Below are 23,818 nucleotides of genomic sequence, written 5' to 3'. Positions count from 1 at the left end.
GCAAGGGACGAAAGGCAGCCCTGGTACCACTCTCAGGGTGAAGGTAGGGAGGGATGTCTTGCTAGATAGTTCTTTCTCGCATTACAGTGAAATGCTGCTTGTACAGAAGCTCTGCAATCAAAACTACTTCACTCTATGGGTGTGTCTAACCTGCAATCAGGAGATGCGGTTGCAGCACACGTAGACAGACCTGAACTAGCTTTGATCTAGCTAGCTCGAACAACAATATAGTGAAAGCGTGGCTGCATGGGCAAACCCCACCCACCCAGAACCCTGTGTATGCACTTGAGCAGCCACAGCCTCGGCTGCCATGGCTTCACGGATATCGTTACTCAAGCTCGCTTTGGCCTCGCTAGACCCAATCTAGCTCAGGTATGTCTACACGGGCTGCAATCACATCTCCTGACTGAAGTGCAGATGTACCCTCAGGCAGAGGACCAGTGTACACAGAGATCAAATCCGAAAACTGGGCAAAGTGATCAGAATATCTATAAACAGCACACACAAAGGCGGAATGGCCAAGCAGTAGCATTTAGAAGGATCTTGAATATATTAAAAAAAACATAAGAAGGGGCCATCTTGACAGAGCGGTGCAGAGGACTGTGGAAAAGCAGCTCCTGTGTCAACTCAAGGCTCTCTCAAAGCAACGAAAGTTTTGGGTTTTGTGTTTGGCAAATTTATATCCATTAAAAGTATCCTGCATTCAAACAAGAGCTGCTTTCCCCTGCTGCACCACTGCTCTGGGCAGCTGTTGCTTTCTCACCAGCATAGATTGTGCCGTTAATCTCCACAGACATGTTAATACTCCCAATGCCGCTGGGTGACAAATGCAATGCCGCAGCCGCCGCCGCCGCCGCGGCATCTGGTTTATCTTCTGTTGGGGAAAGGAGAGTTGTGAGTTAGGTTGCGCTGGGTCTCCACTGCACTACCCAGGGACAATCTAGTGCTTAGAGGGTCCTTCTTTCACCTCCCCTCTGCAGTGAAAACTGAACCAAGCCCTCCCTGCCCCCCAGTCCCACAAGGCCGACTCATGAACCGGTGGCCTGCTTTGTGGGGGGAAGGACTCTGAAATTTGGAAGCACATCGCTCCCGCCTGCCGGCCGTGAAGTACACTGGACTGCTTACAATCAGCTTCTATTAAATGACAAGATTTCAAGAAAAGCAGAATGCAGGAAAGTGTTACGTAAGGTTTCCCCGTACAGCTCTGTCAGTACACTCCCTCACGCCCAGAGTAGCGAGTCATAGGGTGCTGAATGGAGAAAAAGGCTTTTGTAAATGTGAAGAGCTGTCTGACGTTTGACAATACTAAACTTGTTTCATTTGTGACCACTGCCAGATCCCAACCCTGGCCCTTCAGAGGTAACTGGTTAGAAACCCACTGATTATTTGATACATAGGTAGCATGTAGCTTTATTCAGCTTCATTCTGAAACCTCCACTGCTCTCTCGGCTCTCGCCTGAGCCTGAATATCTACACTGCAGTTGTACAGCACCGCAGCTCAAGCCTGAGTCAGCTGCCACAGGCCAGCTGCAGGTGTGTGCCTGTGTTTTATTGCAATGTAGACATACCCTCAGTTAGCAATGGCTAGGCTGTAGTACCGCTGCCTGCCAGCTGAGGGAGCAAAATCTTCTGAAATACCAGACTCAGGAGAGGAATAAGAGACAGAAAGAGACATTGGTCACCTTTAGAACAGGTCACACCTTGTCCTCCCTTGATGAACATACCTGGGGACCCCTTTTTAAGCTGCTGCACTAGAAACTAGATACATTACAATTCTGTGATATCTGTGGAAAAAGACATGGGATTGTTCCCCCATCACCCGGCTTTGTGGGACATCCCCTGGCCCTAAAATCCTGCTCAGAGTTTGTGAAGCAGCAGCATCACATCGCAATGACCTCTCACAATGAGGTGCTGGTTTTGTGTTAGTGTGCAAATGCCAAGTAAGGACAGAAGAGCTTTTCCTGTGGAAATGCACAAGGGTGACACCTCAGACTAAAATCTTCTGTGTAAATCTTACACGTTTTTCCAGTTCCCATCTGATGTTGCATTCCTTCTGGGATATCATGGCTGCTGTCTCAGCAAGGACTGCTATTGACATAACTAGTATTTAACCCAAGAGTGGTTCTTAAGATAATAGGAACAATCCCTAGCTTTTCTATAATGTTTTTCGTCAGTAGATTTCAAATCACTTTACAAAGGAGGTCAGTACAATTATTTCCATTTTACAGATGGGGAAACTGAGACAAAGAAAGAAAAAGTGAATTTGCCCAAGGTCATTCTGGCAGAGCCAGAAATAGAAACCATCTCCCTTGAATCCAGTCCAGCGGTCTATCTACTAGGCCACATTGCCTCCATCAGCGTGTTTTTAGGTGTAGAGGCTACAACTGCATCTTAATGCCAGAAGCAGTGCGAGGAGAGATAAGGGAAGGACATTAGCAAGGTGGAGAGGATTTAAGGCATACCACAAAGTTTGCCCTTCCTCTCACACACTATTCCTTTTTAAGGAAGTTTAAGTGTGAAATTTAAGTAGGTCCATAGTCTTAGGGAAGCAAAATCTTGGTCCAACTGAAGCTAGTGACAACGCTTCCATCAGCTTCAGTAGGACCAAGATCTGTCTGACCTCATGCCACATGTATTTCTCTCAACCAGAGCTTCACACTGCAGCACTGCTCCTGTTGAATAAAGTGCAATGGCCAGCAGAACAACCCTTTCCCTTCCCCCACTCAACGTCAACCCTTTGTGGCCTAGTGTCTGCCTCAGAAGGTGCAATTAGATGGAGCTTGAGCTCTTTAATTTAAATGGATCAAAACGTTTGAAGAAGAGAAAACAGCTGTTGGACTGAAATCTTCTGAGACACTGCTAGCTTCACTCTCCATCTAACTGCAGCCCCCAGGGCAGATAGGTGGAAGTGCTGTGCTGTTTAATCAGCTTTGGAAGTCACATTAAAATTACATTGATTCTGACAAGTGACCTTTAAGGATGGAATCTCCACTTACCCAGTACTTTCAGTGGTAGTTTCCCCTGGCCATGAGTGTGGCTTACACTCAAACCTCTAACTCAGCCTGCAGGGGCCTGGAGGCTATGATTTGGGGCAGTCACCTCCCAACAGAATGCCAGGGGCTTTTCCCTGGAGGCTGGGAGCAGGGCAGTGGCATATTAATCTATACTAAGGAGAAGCAGGGTCCTCTCTCCTTGGAAGCAGTTACTGGCAATACCATCGCTAGCCCCAACCTTATCTGAGATGTCACGTGACCCTTTAAAAAAGCCCAGACTCAGCTCTGGATAATAAGTAGGGCCCTCAAGCAACAAATGCAGATCCCCATCCAGCTTACTCCCCACCTATGACCTGGGCTTCCTACACACTGTATACCCATGACATCCTAGCTGCCTTCTGAAATCTGTATATGAAAAGCTGCCGCCTTTAGTGACAGGGAAGCTAAGAGGTGGTGCCACACCTTAGTCTCCAAGACAGGCGCAGCAAAGGGAAGTTTGGGAATTCATGCCCTGCGGCAGCACATTGGCACTAGAATCAGAACAGACCAGGGTAAGGTACTCTGGCTGATGGGCTGGGTGGGCGCACCCAAAAGAGTGGGATAGGTTGCATAAGTGCAAGGGTGCCACCGCCTAAAGTCCTGCACTGAGGTGAAGCCCACATACCCAGGGTTTAAAGAAAGACTTCCTCTCTTTGGGGTGCTCACTCCAGCACACAAATCCCCCCTCATTTAGCATGGGAGCCTCCTCACCCCTGCCATTGATTTTGATCTTCATGGGGATCTGCCGTGCCACACTGAACAGGTTGCGCTGAAGTGCCTGCTGGACAAGCCGCTGCTCCTCCTCTGTCATCCGTGAGAGTTTCTTCTCCGGCGGCTCTCCAGCCTCCAGCCTCTCCCGCAGCTGTTCCAAAGTGGCCGTCCTTGCTGCTACAGTTGCCTGCTGGTTAGCCAAGGTCACTGGCATGGCAATGCGATTTGGCATGGACACAGTCAGAGGGATGCCATCGCCTAGAAAAGCAATCAGTCACTCAAGCTCCGCACAGAGTTTCCCAGTGCAAGCATTTAGCTTTTGAAGCCCAGTGTGGAAGGGGGACAATGGGACAACAATGCTGCTCTGACAAACCAAACACTACTAGTCCATTTCATGGCAGCCTGTGGCCTGTTCCCACTGTACGGGACTGTTTCTACCAACATCAGCTCACGCTTCCAGGGCACAGAAATCCCGCCATCATTCCCAAATGGAACTGCTACTCCTCAAACAGAATTACCTTCCTTGCTCTCTTTGCTGGAGTAATCTTAACTCCATTTTGGTGTAGTCTGCCTGGCCTAGATCCTCAAAGGTATTTAGGCTCCTAATAGCCACTGAAACCAATGAACATCAGGAGCCTGAATCCTTTGAGGATCTGGGCTTCTGAAACTCCTTCGGAGACTTGCACTAAAGTGAGCAGATGAGACACCCCCTGCCCTTTCTTTTTTCCTCTGAAATTTACCAGAATATTTCCAATCCGCCCCAAGATGGGGTGGCTGCTTATTTTCACAACCTCTAATAGCATCACTCACACTTCCTAACAGGATTTAGCACTTCCATCACAGTTTTGACCTTCACACAACTAACAAAGATTAGCTAATTAATCTCCACCACATTGCTGGGAATTACCCACCATTTTACAGATGGGGAACTAGGGATGCACACAGGTTAAGTGACTTGCCTAAGGCAGCAGAGGAAGTCAGACCTGGAGCTGGGTCTAGAGTCCCAGTAACTCCTGGTTGATCCCAGTCCTGTCCTCATTCCTCTATCCTTCCCTCTCTCATCCTGCTCTGCAGTCCTGGGTGATTAGTCAGTGTCAATGACAATGCTGCCGCTACTGACCCAGCGCATACGTAAACTGGTTAACCTGGAGCTTGATGGCTCTGTATCCCTGAGCCATCCAAGTCCTCTCACTGTCCCCAAACTTTCTTTTACCCAAGTTTGGCCAGACATTGAAATTGAATTTCACCCACTGCCTACTCCCCCCGCAGACATTCTCTGTCCTGCACAGAGGTCAATAGCAGACCTTTCCTGAGAGCTGCCGCTGGAGAGAGACGGGAGTTGCTGGTTCCACTGCCTGGGGTCAGGCCGATGATCGGGAAGCGGATCTTTGGAGGAGACAGGAGGGAAGGAGGCCCTGTGGTGGTGGGTGAATAACTGAACAAGGAGGAGCTGTAGCTGGGCCGTCTGCCTTCCCGCCTGTTGCCATCGATCGCAGCCTGCAGCTCAGCAGGAGAGCTAAGGGACTTCTTCTCACATTCGTAGGCATATAAGTACTTCATATACCTGAGAGAAACACATGGAGAGGGGAGATCAAAGCAAGTGTACTCAGCAGCACCTGAAAAAAGTAGATTATGGGAATTCTCATGGTACTAAGCATTGCTCAGGAGTGCTTGCAGGACTGGGCCCTTTGAAGGCCTAACTCTGCCAACCACTATTCATTTTTGCTTTGTGGTCTTATGCTTAGTCTGCCACCTGCTGTGTAGTTTGGGTGTCAGGTGTCGTTTTCAAACAGATGACTTTCATGGACTCATAGTCCAGCCTTTGCAGAGGACAGCACCCTACTACATGATGCTACATGTGTAACTCTAAGGAAGTTGAAAGAAAGTGTGTGACATAATATTGTCTTTAAGAAATTTTGCATGGTCATACAATTAAAGATCATTATTTGAATGCTTATGCACAAAGGGAAGAGTTAAGGGATCAATTCTAACTTTCAAATTGCTTGACTCGAGTGATAAGCTGTACAACCATAATCATCTCTTGGTTTTGCCCCCCTCTCCTGGAATTTCTTTGGTGGGTTTTAGGGGTTTGTTCTAAGTAAATTACATAGAAAAGAAAAATAAAATAGAGCAGGCACCTCACTCTCTGAGACAGCAAAGCTCTTCTGATTGGAAGAAAATTGACATAAGCAACGTGAATTCCCTTATCTGAACTTATGTGACTAGATTACTGGTGCTCTCTTGGCCCAAGCAACTGAGGAGGGAGATGCTTTCCTGAATGGCCGTAGGGAGGGTCACTGGAGAAATTCTCCTTTCTCTGAGCCCAAAGAATTGCCAAGCTCCCAAGGTGCATCAGAGGAGGGCTCCCACCTAGGCAACTGATCTAGTGCACATTAGGGGTCCCTAGCCCTTTTGCGCTTTCAAGGTTCAGAAGGATAGGGGCCAAAGCTCCCATGCAGCCCTTGCCAGAAGCCAATTTATTTAGTCACAGACCTAGTTATAGATTTAAGGGATGATTTGATTACAGTCTCTAAATATCTACATGGGGAACAAATATTTATCAGCAGGCTCTTCAGTCTAGCAGAACACAATCTAATGGCTGGGAGATGAAGCTGAACAAATTCAGGATAGAAATAAGGTGTTCTTTTTTAGCAATGAGAGTCATTAACCACTGGAACAACTTACCAAAGGCTGTGGTGGATTCTCCATCACTGACAATTTTTAAATCATGACCTAAAACCTCAGCTCTAGGAATTATTTGGGGCAGTTCTCTGGCCTGTGTTATACAGGGGGTTAGACCAGATGATTACAGTGATCCCTTCTGGCCTTGGAATCTATGAATCTACACCTTCAGTATATTTTTCACTATGTTCCTAAATTAGTTGCACAGGGTCCAGCAGCACCTTCTTTCTCTGTGTGCTTTAAGAACATGGTGAAAAATCCCATATTAACTGTACTAGGCATGCGATTTTTAAACCTGGGCACAACTAAATTTGACTGAACACTCACAAGTACTTATCCTCACTGAGAGCTGTTTCCATGCCACATTTCAACTTTCTATACCCAGCTGTTTTGACTGTTTGAAAAAACGTAATAAAACTCCCAAACTCTCCTTGTATTCAAAAGAGGCCGAACATGGTTTGTCCAAGCTTTTAAAAAAAAAAAAATCACTTTGCGAAGAGGCCACGCCTGGAAAAGTGTAGTGAAAAGGCACGTTCCAAGAACTGCCAAGCTATGGAGAAGCAGTTTAGAATGAAAAGACTTTACTACTCTCCTGCTCCAGTGATAAGACCAGCACACAGCTCTTATCCAGCACTTTTCATGAGTAGATCTCAAAGCACACTCCAAAGGAGGCCAGTATCATCATTTTCATTTTACAGATGGGAAATTGTTTTTTACCCTTCTATAGAGCCTTTTCCAAGGCTCTCAAAGCACTTTAGGAACATCAGTGAAATATGTGAGTATCTCCATTTTACAGAATGAGAAACTGAGGGATGGAGAGGTCACATAATGAATTCGGGACAGAGCTGGGAATCCCCGAGTCCTGATTCCCAGTGCCCTGCTCAAGTCACTGAACCACACTGCCTCTTAGCCTGAACAAAAATGTTAGGAGCCACCTTTGCCTGCCTCCATGTTGCCAGTTCTATTCCTCTCTCCCTAGGTTTAGTGCTATCCTATCTAATCTATATTAAGTATTTATGGGGCTGGGAGCAATTACCACAGTATCTAGGTGCTAAAACACAAGTTGGAAACTCAGAAGACTACTTGATTATTATTATTTATAATGTTTACTACACTAGTATCTTAGGCCAACCATAAATGGGCCCTCATCATGCTAGGCACTGCACAAACATAAAGCAGCAGATGCTCCGTGCCCCAAAGCTTACAATCTACCAGACCAGACACAGGGTGGGGGAAGGGGTAACCATGTGATTGCAACAAATGGCATGGTCGTTCCATGATTATTACTTTTGGAGGGGTGGAGGTTGATTTAGTTTGGAGGGGATCAGCTAAAGAGAAAGACAATTGAAGAGAGAGGGATCACTGAAGAGAAAGGAGGTGAGGGGGCAGAGCAGGGGGAAAGAAGGTAAGAGGCGTTGGTGTGGCGCGAAGCTGAGGTGAAGAGACTGTGGGGAACAAGGTGGAGGAAGGTCGAAACAAACAGCCAATCAGGTCCATTCTTGCCATAGAAGGGGACAATTTGCTTATTTCTTTCCCCTCATCCCCCCTCTTCCTTTCTCCTCTCTACTTTTCCCCCTCCCCACTTCCTACTGTTGCATGCAGGAGGGCTCTATACTTACTGGGTCCGAAGTGTAAACGCTGCACTGGTGATGGAGGTGGGCAGGTTAAGGCCTTTAGTGATCTCCCGCCATATCTTCTTGTTTATGATTTCCACCAGCCCCCCTTTCTCAGTCACCAGTTTGTAGAGCATATAGAGATCCAGGATCTGCTTCGCCATGATGGGGATCCGATTGATGGGAGTTCCTGCAATATCACAACAGGACGGCAGGGAGGGGATCATGGAGACAGAAAATGAGGACAAGAAACAGTCAGGCAGGTTGGAGCTATTGATCTTCCCGCTAATGAGAAATGAAGGCAATCTTGTTTGTAACCTGACCAGAATGCGCTCTGTAGGCAAGAAAATGAGAGCGACTTAGCTACACACCAAGTCCTGTTCATGGAAAATCCTTTCCTGCAGGCAAAAGCAATTACCAGACAAATCAAAACATGCAGCTAGGCAGCAACTTGTGGAATAGGCAAACTCAGGGGAGGGGAAGTAGAGGGCTTTTCAAGTCAGGACCGGAGATGTGAAAGACAGCAGAGGAGCAGCACAGAGGTTTGCTCTATGTGAGCTTCCCAGTGCACTACTAGACACAACAATTTGTTTCATTCATGCTCATGAGGGAGCTGAAGAACCCACAAAACAGCTCCTGGCAAAGAACAAGACCTGCTTATGCATCAGGATTCTCTGAGTGGTTGTCAGAATATTCTCTTCCTCTTTTATATTTTCTGTACTTAATATGAGAGAGCAGATGTGGAAGGGAATGATGATATTTTGGCTAAGATCTACTCTCCCCCTAGCCACACTCCCCTTTTGCAGTTTCTTCTGCTCACGCTCTTAGTACAGTACTTTTGGTCTTACTCCTGTTTCCCCTCCCTTGAGTGATCCTAACCCCCTTCTCCCATTTTAAGCTCTTCTCTCTTATTCCTTATTTGGTGCTGACACTCTCCCTGGCAGAGGGAAGCCAGATTACAGCTGCCTCCAGAGTCCATCAGAACTGTTCCTGCATAAGCCAGAGAGGGTGAGTGGATGATCCCCCCACTCTAATGCTGTCGCTGCACTGCTTCCAGCCTCCCCACCACCACCACTACAAGCATGGGGAAGCTGAATTCTGATACTCTGTATTACTATGTCACCGCTGCCCCCTCTCTTTTTTGGGGGGAGAGGGGTAATTAGGGAGCGAGAGGAGTTTGGACGCTTACTCCAGCACTCTGTCTCCTTCACCTCCAACCACAATTTGGCTATTTTATGCATTATGAGCACATTTGCAAATGGTAAGTCCCCCGACTCCCTCCCGCAGCTTGTGTTTAAAGGGACGTTGTTGCCCAGTTGATTTAGAGTCAACATCTAGGCGTTCTAAAATTAGGTTTAACAGAAATTGAAGATCAACTGAAATCTGATTTCTTTTAAAAAATTCAATTTAAGTGGGTTTTCTGGAAAACATTGCAGACCTTCCCTTGCTGCATTTGCAATCCGAATACACTAGCAAGAAACTAGTGCCTGAGAGCCAGAAAGTGAAACTAACTAATCCATTTTCATTGTCCAAACTGAGTAAACAATCAGCATACAGAGTGAAATGTACATTAGATTTCAGACTCTAGGCTTCCTTTTGCAGCGTGCTGTGGGACAAACTTCTGTTCAGTTTTAGTAAACTCACAGGTTAACACAGGTATGAAAATCTGATTTTTAACCAGCCAGTGCCCCTTTCCCAGAACTTAAAAGCAAGAAGCTGCGATTTCAAAGTTGAAACTCATGAAATCTAGCTAACAAGAAAGAAAAATGTAGGCATGGCAAATATTTCATTACATAGAAAATGCCATACTGGATCAAAGCAATGATCCATCTAATTTCACTGTCCTGTCTAGGACACAAGTCAGTACCAAAATCTTTACAGGACGGAATAAGAAACTCAGTAATGGACAATTGCGAAATAATTAGTACACAGAGGAGATTTCTTCCAACACCCAACAGTGGCATATGGTATACGCCATAGAGCAAAAGACTTTATGGCCCTTATAAATGGTTTTTATTCTGCTTTGTGTAAGAGTCCATCTAAACTCCACCGACATTCCCAATGCCCCAAGTGTGTAATCTTTTTTTAGAATCCTGTTATGCCTTTTCCCCTCAATACCTGCTGGCACGGAGTTTCACCAGTTAATTATATGCTATATAAAAGACATCCTTTTGTTAGTTTTAAACTTGCTATCTTTCAGTTGTACTGAGTTGTCTCCTTGTTCTTGTATTATGGGAGAAGGTAAATTGGAACCCTGGACTGACCATTAACTATTCTGTATACATCTATCATATATCCCCGTTTAGTTGTCTTCTTGCCACAGGGGAAGCACCTGTAAAGCAGTAATGCCAGCCTGTTATCTATCAGTGGTATCTCATCTGCCGTTTTCATTTTGCATCCTATAGTTCCCTCCAGGACCAAGACTGTAATCATTCCCAAACAATGTAAATGTGTTTGGTCCCCATTCACCCTAATTAGCCAGTCAGAGTTTAAACCAAGGGCTGGTCTACACTTGAAAATTATGACAGTATAAATGTGTTGGTTAGGGTGTGATTTATTTTTTTTACTAGTATAGTTCCACCAGTACAACTCCTAGGGTAGATGCAAATATACCAGCATAAATATGCCCTATACCAAGATAACTTATTCTCCTTCCCATACGGCAAGCACCTTTATACTGCTAGAACTGTGTCCACATAGAGGGGTTATACCACTTTAACTATAACAGGATGAGTAAAGCGGTACAATTTTCTAGTGTAGACAAGGCCTAAGTCAGCTTGAACTGTGTTAAGATTTGTAAAGAAGTTCACTTAGCATGGTTAAAGGTTCCGCGCAGACAGAGACAGCATTTCCATATAGAAAACTCTGTAGGAACAGTCTGGCAAGAGCATGTGCTCCATCTTCTCGCCACAGCCCTCGTTTAATAGAGCTGGTGGCTTATGTCAATGACTTGTTCGCTTATTTTCCTTGGAGGACTTGCAGACACTGAACTCGGAACTTTCAACTTCTCTGCAGGGCAGGGTGTGTGAATAAAAGTCTTATTTAACCCTCTTTCATCCCACCCCACAAATAGGAAGAGTGTGTGTTTTTAACCCCTTTACTGCTGGATATTTCTGACAAGGTGGCCACTTTCAATGGATGCCAGAGTGTTCCAACAAAGTAGATAATTACAAAAGTTGCACTGATGATGCTACGGTCCATATCAGAGCCCAGTTCTTTGGTCAACAATGACAGGGGAGGGCACAACTGGAGCACTCCTCCCACTTCTTTCCTCCTCCCCCGAGACCATCTTGTGTTGCTCAAAACCATCCACTCTTCCCCAATCCAATTTAGAGAATAGTATTAGCTCGCTCATAAGGGACTTTCATCCAGCTATGCTTGGACAGTGGCCAGATGGGACAGCTGGAACATGAAAGAAAGGGCCATTAATAAGGTTCCTCAGGAAAACAAGGGGTTGGCAAGGGGAAATACTGAGATATTACAGATTTTTTTTTTAAACAGCTTTAGCCAAAATCGCAATTTTTCACCCTCTCTAGCTCCTCTCAACCCATGATCTCAAAGTACTTTACATATATTAATGAATTCATTCACCTACCTCACAGAGGGATTGTGAAAATATTATCCCCATTTTACAGATGGGGAAACTGAGGCACAGAGTAAAAAAGCTAGTGGAGGAACAGAACCCAAATCTGCCTTCCCATACCCAGCTGTAACCACCAGGAAATACCCTCTTCCTCGGGATAGCTTTTAAAAACAGGACCCTTACAGAAAAAACGAGGAGTGCAGTGGCACCTTAAAGACTAACAGATTCATTTGGGCATAAGCTTTTGTGGGTAAAAAACCCACTTCTTCAGATGCATGGAGTGAAAATTACAGATACAGGCATAAATATATATTGGCACATGAAGAGAAGGGAGTTGGGAGTTACCTTCTCTAACTCCCTTCTCTTCATGTCCCAATATATATTTATGCCTGTATCTGTAATTTTCACTCCATGCATCTGAAGAAGTGGGTTTTTTACCCACGAAAGCTTATGTCCAAATAAATCGGTTAGTCTTTAAGGTCCCACTGCACTCCTCAGTTTTTTTGTGGATACAGACTAACACAGCTACCCCTCTGATACTTAGGGCCCTTATAGGAACTTCTATAAGAGTCTATTAAAAAATGACTCCAAAAACCCACAGAATGAGATTTTTAATGGATTTTCTTTAACCATCCTGCAGAGTTTTACAAGAGAGACACCCTCTCTGTTACATTCTGTAGGAAAGCTAAAACCACAGCATAGAGGGAAGTGGTCATGTTCTATGAAATGCTACGGGACTTTCCATAAAAGGAGAACGTTGAGTAACATTCTCTTAACTTGCATGAGCTAGGGAATGCAACAGGGGTTGTGTTTTGGGTTCCCGTAAGCTCTGGATGCTCTCCACTGCTTTTGTCAGCCAGAGCAAAGCACATTTCACAGGAGCGGATTACGAAATGCAGACAGTAAGTGAGGAAAGGCTGCTCTTTGAGCCCCTCCCCCAGTCCTTTCAGAGGAAGGGAAAGGTGATAAAGTCTTTATTGGAAACCTCCAGCTCTGAACACAGAAAGGCTGAAAAACAAGTAGCATCACGGCACAGGAGGAGGCTGGAGCAGAGCGGATCCTTTCACAGTCGGCTGCAAGCCTTGTCAGGGCCAATGATGGATTACTGTCATCTGGCAGCATCAGGATTAATGATCTGGAGGTCAGAGGGGAGAATTCCAGAGGGAAAGGTCACCGACCTGGGGCACAGCATAAGACTTGTTGCTGTTTGATGGCAAACTCATTTTACTGTACTTTCCAGCCTGTCTCCCTCTATTCTACCAGCTCACAAAAACGCCTTCTGCAGCCACTACACTGGCTTTGGGGTCTCCTTCAAATCAGAGAAGGGGTGGTAGGGCTCCTCTCCACACTGTTGCTGCAGGAATTACTACCTTTTCCTCCCTTGAAGTGAGCCCACTATACAACCCCAGGCCACCTCACCTCTGATACCAAGTAATCAGAATCAGACTGGGGCCTAGGCACTATAAAACAGCAGGGAGAAGCATTTGTATCCCACGGAAAAGGGTTGCTGCTCAACTGACATGATGGGATTCTGAGGAACACAAATGTCTACATACTGCAGTCGTGACCAGAGGCCCCAATGAAAATGGGGGCTCTGCTGTGCTAAATGCTGTACAAACAACCAGGCAGATTGTCTCTGTCCTCTAATATGACAAAGGATCAAGGGCAGGACAATGGGAGTCAAGATTTTAAAATGGCTCAATATTTTGTATATATTATATTTTAAAAGAAAGGTTAGATCAGTTTTCCCTGACTACCCCACAACCTAGCCATTACTTGTAGGGATCACTGCAGAGGTGGGCAGGATTTACAGGATAAGATAGCTCTTCTAGATCAATCCAGCCAGGGCGCTCCTGGAGCAAGCTCGTAGAAAGCATGAAAATGTGGGTGGGAGAAGTAAGCAAGCTGGGGGCTGAGTCAGGTATCTCTGGAGATGGATGGACAAATAGGTAGGGGCAAAGTTGTTCCCACTTTCAAAATCCTCCGCAAGACACCTGAATTTGAGGATATGAAAAAAGGAGAAGCCACCGAACAGCCCGTAGGCAGGTGGATTTTGTGAAGGGGAGGAAGTTGTAATTACAGTTGGGGTTTCTTGAAAAAATCATGACTGTAGTTATGACCGAGCCACCTTTGCAGCCCCTTCTTCCCAACCATACCATTCCCCTCTCTGAAAGCCTTCTTTTACCTTCAAGAGAATGTAACTGAATAAATACACAGAAGCTTAAAGGTTTTATTCTGATGGTTTTGAATGTCTCCCTTGTTTGAGAAGCATATGGGGCTGAGTAATTGGCTTGCTCTTTCCTAATTTTGGAGAGGTGTGTGGGGAGTGAGGAAGAAGAGAACCTTGGAAGTATTCTTTTAACAGGTTTCAGAGTAGCAGCCGTGTTAGTCTGTATTCGCAAAAAGAAAAGGAGTACTTGTGGCACCTTAGAGACTAACAAATCTATTTGAGCATAAGCTTTCTTTTAACAGGTATTCTTACAACTGGAGGCCAGGAGTCTACAAGGTCCAATGGAAAGAGCACTGGTGAGCGAGTCAGAAGACCTGGGTTCTTTGCTCTCCTGCCTTTTTCCTGTATGACTTTGGCTAATCACTTTACTGATTTGTGCCTCGATCTTCCCATCTGTAAACTGGGGATAATGTAATTTATCCACGTGTTTCAAGACCTACATTTTGGAACAAAATATTCCCTCCTCCCGCCCCTTACACATGCCTCAGGATGGCTGGTCTTTGTGGGATTTTAGCCTGGGACTCAACCAGAGCAGCGACCTATCCTTCTTCTCCTCTTTACCCTGTGCCAACACTTCTTTGAGAGATCGTTTCTCGGCCAGGTTTGGGAGTTCTAACCTGGTTTGATTAAAGAGAGGTTATTACCCTTCCTTTGTCACAGCGATTCCCTGGGCAATTTCTTCACACTCTTCCTAGTGATGTACTCTTTAAAGATTCCCTTTCTAGAGAGACACACACTAGATAAGGATGCCGCCATGCAATAACATTTTTCAGAATGTCTTTCATACAAACTTTAACAAAATGCTTCATAGAGTTAGAGAGAGAAATGAATAGGTAAGCAGAAGACCATTGTCAATAACTTGCCTACAGATACAAGATGAGGGAAGAGATGCTATTCGAGACTTCAGAATCGGCGGGGGAGCAGACCAACAGTGCGTGAAGGGGTAGGACAGAAGCACCAGAGATCAGAGGGAATGGAGAAGGAAGAGGGTGAGGCCTGTGAGGCAGGCTGGAGCAAGCCTGTGGAGATTTTAAAAAAATGAGGAAAGCAGGAACTGAATCTTGAAATGAAATGAAAACTAAATTAGTTGGGGAGGGAAGGAGAATGCGGTTGTACTTTTTACATGTGCACTATCCCTCTGTTATTCCTCTTCTCTCTAAATGGAGTCCATTGATTAAATTAGTCAGCAATATGCAATTAACATTAGAAGTCCCCATTCCAGGCTCCTGCTTTACTTGGAATCATCTCCAAGCACAAAATCCAGGGTTTTAAGCAGGGCTGGTTATGCTGAACCAGGGACCATGCATGCAGCAGTCATTCAAACTGTTCCCAGTTCCTCCACATGAAAGGTTCCGTTGTCACCTCTATTGCGTAAGTTGCCGACGTTAAAATGAGAAAAGCAGCTATGGGGAAATGAGAATAAAGGATCTCTCTCTGCCAGCGCCATCACTGATCTAATCTCTCCCCAGGTTTGCTGCATTTCCACAGCGGGCATTCTCACCTCCCAATGGGAATGTCACCACCTGATCTGCAAGCCTGCGGATCATCAGAAACTCCTATCAAAGCAGGAGCTGGGACTGAGGGTAATTAATCATGTTCTATTTGACAGGAGGCCCAGTTCTTATCTAGACCCCTAGAAATGCCATCGGTCTCTGCTTCCCTCCTCAATAAGTGAGACTGACAGTTAGCGGCCCCTTATCAGATTTCAGCTGCTGAGCCGGAGGCAGCCTAACTGGCATGTGCACACACTTTCCCAGTGACCACAACCCTAGTATACTGACCAAGCCTCCAACCATTTTAAGTTTCAGGGGAAGGGGGCTACTACATCCCAGTGTCAAGTGCACTCCCATCCCAGTCGAGGTCCCATGGAAATTTACTGCTCCTCATATTAAGATCAAATAAAGTCCCACTGTTCAACTGCTACTGACACAGCTGGGTCCAATAGATTTGCTATTCCCCATTTCTCTGCCAGATGTTGAACAGCTTTGCAACTGGTGGGGTTTCCACCCCTACGACCTTTGGACTAACAAGCAGAGGTGGGAGATGAACTCTTCTTCACCAGTCAAAGAGGACACATGAATACGTTTGAAAGAAATGCAAAGGAATGAAGGAAGCGGAACAGACATACAGCCACAACTAGGCTTAGCTGGGCAACATAAGGCCAGCTGCTTACGGATTGTGGCAGAGGGTCTAGAATGCATGCCAAACAGTTCTGCCTTTTTGTATTTGCCTATGTACCTGTAAGGCCCTCATCACCACAGTATCCAAATGGCTAGGTTTTGAGTTGCTTGAGCACAGCAAGAGTCATTAATCACTTGATTAGAAACAGGCTGCCAAGGCAGCTAGGAAGTCAAAGAGCCCAGAGCATCCGCAATGATTAGGAAGTTCCAATATAAAGAAGATCTTTGGGAGGAAAGGATTTGGAACACTAATATCCAGGTTATGCGACAATAGATTAACTCTTCACAAAATCTAAATCCTCATGGCTAGGTAGGAGTGAACTTTACATCCTCAATTCTGCATTCCAGGGAGAAGCTTAATAGGGAGTCCTTAAATTGGTTATTTTAGGAGAAGACTGATGTCAGATTGGCATATTATAGGGAGGGATACAAAGCAAACTATGTGGAAACACATTCACACCAATTAAGAGGAGTTATTCATCCCAACTCCAATCAGTAAATATTTAAAGTTTTAACAATTAGTTACCTTAACTCTGGATAAGTTTAAAAACAAAGTCTTCTAGAGTCCAGCAACAAACAAACTTCCACTCTAATTTCCTATTAATTATAGGTAGAACTGGTAGCACTACTATGCAAATACTCAAAAGTTCCCATTGTAAGACCCCGTTTTCACTTGCTTATAACTTTTTAACCTTTGACATTATCCATGCTGGGTGTTTGCCTCAAGCTTTTTTTTTTTTTTTTTTTTAAAACAGCTTCAGGCTGTTCCAAGATTAGGGAAAAAACACATTTTGCCAGTATTAAAAGTTAATGTTTCCCTGCTTTGGAGCAGGGGACTTAATATTTGGCAGGGGGTCTCTCATGTCACAGCTGTGCCTTTTATCAGCCGCAGGAAAATTTGGCCAAGTTAGAAGTCTCTGAAAAATCTCTGCTCGGGAAAGACTTGTCCGAGTTTGGCAGCTAAATTCTCCAACGAGCAGGACTTTCCCAGCAAGTGCTCCACCCCGTTACCAGGATCCACTGTGATGCCGAGCACAGACATATATGAACACACATGCACAAGGGGGCCGAATTAAGGTTGAATGGGTGATTTTCATTCTGGAATTTCCTAACTTGAGTGACTAACTCTGCAACCTTAATGAGATGAATGATGGTGCAGTAGCTAGGCTGTTAGCTTAGGACAAGAGAGATACAGGTTCAATTTCCTGCTTTGCTACAAACTCCTTGTGTGATTTGGGGGTTAAACTAGATGACCCTTGTGGTCCCTTCTAGCCCTATGCGTCTATTAATATCATATACAGTGCGATCCTTCCCTCCTTAAGTGCTCAAGGCCCCTATAAAAGAATGCAATATAAATAAAAGCATATACAACTAACACACAAACAAGTAATCAATAATGGGGAGAATAGTGAGTAAATGATGTGCCCTGCTTCACACCTATCCATCATTTTACACAGGAACCCAGTTACCACAGTTCTCAGCTCCTTAAATCAGATCAACTGGCCAAAATAAGTAGCCCATTCAGTGATTGAAATAAATCCTGAAGTGAGCTTTATACAGTTCAGGGTCCAGGTAGCATAGAACAGAGGTTTGTTAATTTAATTCAGAACATCCACATGTTTTATTCTTTATTTGCTCACGAATCATCTCTCCTGAGAGCAATGACTGAGAACTCTTCTTTCTGGAGTAGCATGCTGAGGGAGATTTCTTCACCGTGGAACTTCTGCTTTCGTGCTAGGAGACACATCTGCTCTAAAATCACTTACTCTGTCTGCTTAACAGTGACAACAGGAGTGGAGAGTTTACATCCAATTTAGAGAATTACATTATTTTATTCAGAAAACAAGATATCCTTGCAGGAGCAAAAGAAACTTGTGAAGTTGAGAAAGGGCAGATGGAGGGGGTATATCTTGGACATGTGTATGATAAGCACCAGTGTTGCCTATAGATAAAAGAATCCATCAGTAAATGCTTTTGTCAATACCATGTATTTGCCATGAGTATTTCCATATCTAAAAGGAAAAAATTAAAACCACATGCTCAGGCTTACAAAGTCCCTCCTATGTATATGCACATCAAAAACAGAATGGCCAACCCACCTGGGAAAACCAAGGTCACACAGTAACCTTGACCAGAATTAGCAGAGTCGTACCATCAGAGAGGGTTTATGAGATCTTCACAAAGGCAGTACTTTAAATGAACAAAACAGCCTTCCTTCAAAAGGAGCCTTTTCTGATGTGCTAATACATGCAATCTCTTAGGCTGCCTCAGAGTGTTACACCACAATATTCGGTTAGTTCTCTTCCACACACAGTCATTTCTCCAGAGTAACTTCTTGCAAAACGCTAGTGATAATCCCAATAGGATAGTTCCATTATACTAGAACACCTCCAAGAAGTTTTGATGGCAACATGGTGAAAACAGGGAAATGGGGGGAGGAAGGAGGGAGAAGGGAGAGGAGTGTCATGAGGAAGACCATCACTGTGTACCTAATGCAAAGTCTGTGACTGCATCAGTATGACCAACTGGGGTGGGTTCCTTAGCACTTACCTACACTAAATGTGGACACACCCAGTGTAAGGCATGCACTAAGAGGGTTCTGAAAAAGGTAAAATATACTTCAGAGTGCTATCCGAGTATATTTCATTGGTCAGTGAAACAAAATTCCAACAGATCCAAGAGGAAAGCATAATGAGATCAATCATGCAGTGAAAGTGGACCCTGAAGATGCTAAAGATTTCATACTAGAGCACAGCCAGGAAATGACTAAATGGGGGGAGGGATAGCTCAGTGGTTTGAGCATTGGCCTGCTAAATCCAGCGTTGAGAGCTCAATCCTTGAGGGGACCATTTAGGGATCCCGGGCAAAAATTGGGGATTGGTCCTGCTTGAGCAGGGGGTTAGACTAGAGGACCTCCTGAGGTCCCTTCCAACCCTGATATTGTATGATTCTATGAAGTTCAGAACAAAGGCCCACAGAAATAACTATTTCTTTTACTGGACCAATTTCTGTTCGTGGGGGAGAGAGAAGCTTCTGAGCCACATAGAGCTCTTCTTCAGGACCCGAAGAAGAGCTCTGTGTGTCTCAGAAGTGTGCTTCTCTCACTAACAGAATTTAGTCCAATGAAAGATATTACCTCACCCACCTTGTGTCTCTCGTATCCTGGGACTGACTCAGCTATAACTACACTACACACACGTTTCTTTTGCCAGCCTTTTCTACGCCTCCATCTCCTCCCCTCTAAAGTAAAAGAGGAGGAATTGTAGGTGTTTGCAGTTCTCTGGAGAACTGTTTTTTGGATTCATTTTAAGTTGCAAGTGTGTTTCAGAGGGGTTAGGTCTAAAACCGACTGCTTTGTGGATGTTTATCCATGCCACAATACTTCTACACAATTTGCTAGGATTATCATTCTCTGCTAAGGACTGAGATGCACTAGCAAAACTATGTGAGAAGGCTTGCTCAGTGCCATACTTAGTTGTATATGAACATTCACATCCCTAAAATTCTCTCCTTTTGCAGCAGAGCTGGAAGTCATGCCCTTCCCAACCTTTCACCCTCCCACAATGAAGGGAGGTGGAAGATGCAGTCTAGAAGGGGAGAGTGCGAGGGTGGTGCAGCAACTTAAAGCAAGGTAAAGATAAGGGCTTGTCTGTATGGGACATTCGTGCATGGCAGGTCAGTGCCTGACTTTACAGTGCATGCTTGCTACACAGTAATGTCCCACATGGACACTTCGAAACACAAATGTATCCAAGAGCACGATGGAATTTTTAGTGTGCTGTAGCAGTGTCCATACAGGATGCTACTGTGCAGTAAGCTAGTGCACTGTAGATTTACACCCAGGCTTGCCATGCACTAATGTCTCATGTGGACGAGCCCCCCAAGTCAGTAGACTGGTCACATTGTTGAGCCAGTTCAAAGTTTGTTCTGCACAACAGTCACCCGGACTGTCTGGAGCCCTCCCATGGGTCACAGCTATGGAGAGTACAATTCACCTAAATACATACCCAAAAAAATCTCCCAACAAAGGAAGAGTTACAGCTTTCCCCTCATTTCTCTCTTCCATCATTACTGCAACTGAAGGACCATTTTATCACTTGCAGCTGGAGTATTCTGTGACAACCTGCTGTGCTCTGAGGCTGATGAGACCTGCACATTTGATCTGCATTAAGCCCATTTCATGGCTTCACATTCTAGGTACATTTCAAGCAGTGGCACTAAGGGCCAAGTCTTTTCATGCTCAGAGCTCTTCAGTAGCTCCTGGGAAATCTGCTATTTGTTTTTCACATCAGGCCTCCAGTATCAACGTTAGTTACCAGTCTGCTGTCATCCCCCCCCGCCACCAACACCAAACAAGGGCCAGCATTATCCAGAGTCTCTGTAATAGGGCAGGAAAATACCCATCATTATACCAATGATGCTGACAAAAAGACCTGCATTCACTCCCACTTGGATTTGAGGTATAAATTAACCGGACAATGACACACACGGACGGACAGGGACAGAAACACAGCAGTTTGTTCTCAGCTCCCAGGTGCATTAAAGCCTCAGTTTGTCAGTCTCCTTCTGGTGGACTCTTTCTGAACAAGGTGTTTATATTTAATGAGAAAGGAGATTGATTTGTGTTAGGTGGGAGCGCAGAGGGGAAAAAGAAGTATTAATAATAATCTGTGTGTTCACTCTGCTGTGAGTGACTAAATGTTAGGAGCATGCCAGAGTCCATTAGCATGTGTAGAAATATGTGCATGTTTGCCAGATATGCACCAACAGGTGACTGCTCCTACTGCTGCTGTTAGCAGTACTGAAGGCATCACAGGAAAATACTAGGGTGACAACTCACTGTCAGCAGGACACCAATCTGAGAACCTGAACTCCACAGAGTCTCTCAACTGACTTTTTAGGGAGCTGCCACAGGAGCAATGGCTCCCAGGCAAATACCACTCCAGCCATATGACTCGCAATCTAGCTTGTTCTGCATAACAGCAGTAAACGGATGTCAGCCGTAGGAGTTATCAGAAACATTGGAAACAGCACTCTAGAATTTAACTCCCACTATGGGTAGCGCTCTTAACATGTCCTCTTAAATATCGTTCTGGAAAACAAGAGCTGCAAGAAAAGAAAAAAACTGGCAATGTACAGCTGATTCAAAGCTATACTCCTACAACAGTCAGCTGGTGACTGGCTCAGCCTCTGCACTGGGAACATGTTGCTGGTTAATAATTAAACAGTAATTGGAAGGAGGCAATGAGGTAGTGAGCAGATTTCTCTCAAGGTAACAAGAGGTTTTCATTGCTGCCAGTCACACTCTTCTAGGACTATATTCTTGTTTCTTCACTTAGACTGAAACATGCAGCTCAAGATAACAGTCATAAATACAAACTAATTAGGACTTCTTAAACCTTTGCCCATGGAGGACTCAGAATCAGTGAAACAGGGCTCAAGCTTTTAAAATGCCACAAGAGCAAATCCCCACACTGCTGGATGTGGAAGCCCTAGCAGTGTCAGAAAGGGTGTGGCATGTTACAGCCAAGCTGTGGAAGCCAAATGAGATACAAACCATGCAACAGATGTGCCCACAATTAGCTGGAAATCTGACTGCAATGGGGGCCACCCTTTCCCCCATCCTCATCATGTTTCAGCAAGCCTTTGAGATTTTCAAGAAAGGAACGTGCCCCAGAAATACCATAGTGAAACATCAGACCAAGTGGAGGTGAGGCCCAAACTCCAGTGCAAGGCAGTTAAAGGGCAATTGGCTGCTCTTCAACTTCAGAAGACAGATGTTTCCCACAATTCCTTACCAGATTTCCTGAGAAATAAGCTGGGTAGTGACCATTTCTATAAGAGCCCTAAGGAAAGTGAGATGGTTTCCTAGGTCTAATGCACTGTCAGTTATAGAACATTATACTATGACAGGAATAAGCAAAGGGCAAGGTATTTCCCTCTTACATGTTAAATGCTCACTACGCCTGTTCCTAGAACCCAGCAGATTGAGACAGTGAAAGGAGCAGAATGTGGTGTCGCACTTTTCATCTACAGAACTTCTTCACAGCCAGCCCATAGTCCTTTCGGCATGTCTAAAGAGGCCACTATCTTTCTGTTCCAATGACAGATCTGCCTAAAACATAACAGACAAATTGACCACAGTTGTCTAGCAAAGGAATGTTATTTCAACTGTGCTGCAAAAGAGGTATTAAGAGGGTCAGCCTGCCAATTTTTTACTAACCCCTGTGGGGGAAAAAACATTTGAAAGGAAAATTCATTTCAGCCTCAGATTTGTGATGGTTTGCCCCATATGACCGGGCAACAAAATGGCAGATGAAATTCAATGTTGATAAGTGCAAAGAAATGCACACTGGAAAACATAATCCCAACTATACACGCAAAATAATTGGGTCTAAATTAGCTGTTACCACTGAAAAAGAATCTTGGAGTCATTATGGATAGTTCTCTGAAAGCATCTGCTCAATGTGCAGCAACATTCAAAAAAGCTAACAGAATGTTAAGAACCATTAGGAAAATGATAGAAAAGAGAAAATATTATAATGCCTCTATATAAATCCATGGTACACCCAGACCTTGAATACAATGTGCAGTTCTGGTTGCCCCATCTCAAAAAAAAGATATTTGAATTGTAAAAAGGTACAAAGATGGGCAACTAAAATGATTAGGGGTATGGAAGAGCTTCCATATGAGGAGAGATTAAAAAGACAGACAGTATCCTCTTCAAGAGGATACTAAGGGGAAGCATGATAGAGGTCTATAAAATCAAAAATGGTGTGGAGGAGAATAGGGAAGTGTTATTTACCCCTTCACATGACTGACACCCCTGGTTTGTTTGTTAAATTGATAGGCAGAAGGTTTAAGACAAACAGAAGGAAGTATTTCTTCACACAACACACAGTTAACCTGTGCAACTCATTGCCAGAGGATGTTGTGGAGACCAAAAGTATAACTGGTTTCAAAAAAATAATCTGATAAGTTTAGGGACGATAGGTCCATCAAGGGCTATTAGCCAAGATGGTCAGGGTCACAACCCCATGCTCTTGGTGTCTCTAAATCTCTGACTTGCTGAGACTGCATGACACAGGACAGATCACTTGATAATGCCCTGTTCTGTAATTCCCACTGAAGCATCTGGCACCAGCCACTATCTGAAGACAGGATACTGGGATAGATCAGAGGTGGGCAACCTACGGCCTGCGGGACCATGGGCGCGGCTGCATGCTCTGGTGCAGCTGCGCCGCCAGCCACTGGTGCTCCAGGCAGCGCAGTAAGGGGGTGGGGGTGTTGGATAGGGGTCAGGGAACAGGGGGGTTGAATAGGAGCAGGGGCAGTCAGGAAGGAAAGGAGGGGTTGGATGGGGCAGCAGGGGGCAGTTAGGGGCGGGGTTTTCGGGGGGCAGTCAGGAAGGAGAGGGGAGGTTGGATGGGGCCGGGGTCACCAGAGGCGGACAGAGAGCAGGGGAGTGGGGGGAGTGGATGGGGCAGGGGTCACCAAAGGGCCATCAGGGGGCAAGAAGCCTGGGGGGGATTGAAAAGGGGGTGGGAGCCAGGCCATGCCTGGCTATTTGGGGAGGCACAGCCTCCCCTAACCAGCCCTTCATACAATTTCAGAAACCTGATGTGGCCCTCAGGCCAAAAAGTTTGCCCACCCCTGGGATAGACGGTAGATAGTCTGACCCAGGATGGCCATTCTTATGTTCTTGTATCTGTAGGCATTTATTAATCATTCCTCTTCAACTGGTAGAACTATACTTAGAAAGATACCTATAAAATATTCTAGCGGAG

The 23,818-nt window shown here is 45.0% G+C and overlaps 1 protein-coding gene across 1 annotated transcript in view; it reads right to left on the bottom strand.

The window, feature by feature from the left end:
• The window catches only part of ARID3B (AT-rich interaction domain 3B), a 47,799-nt gene that overhangs the window by 6,591 nt on the left and 17,390 nt on the right, over window positions 1-23,818 (bottom strand). Inside the window, exons 5-8 of the mRNA XM_084641995.1 lie at window positions 8,045-8,228; window positions 5,048-5,307; window positions 3,744-4,001; window positions 764-874 (exon numbers count right to left, since the gene is read on the bottom strand). Coding sequence (XP_084498121.1) covers window positions 764-874; window positions 3,744-4,001; window positions 5,048-5,307; window positions 8,045-8,228 — 813 coding nt within the window. The remainder of the gene's footprint in view (window positions 1-763; window positions 875-3,743; window positions 4,002-5,047; window positions 5,308-8,044; window positions 8,229-23,818) is intronic.

Source organism: Lepidochelys olivacea, assembly GCF_965140295.1.
Source record: "Lepidochelys olivacea isolate rLepOli2 genome assembly, chromosome: 10".
NCBI classification, from domain to species: Eukaryota; Metazoa; Chordata; order Testudines; family Cheloniidae; genus Lepidochelys; species Lepidochelys olivacea.
Note: the sequence above shows the minus strand (reverse complement) of the source record. Positions and strands in the feature narration are given on the sequence as shown.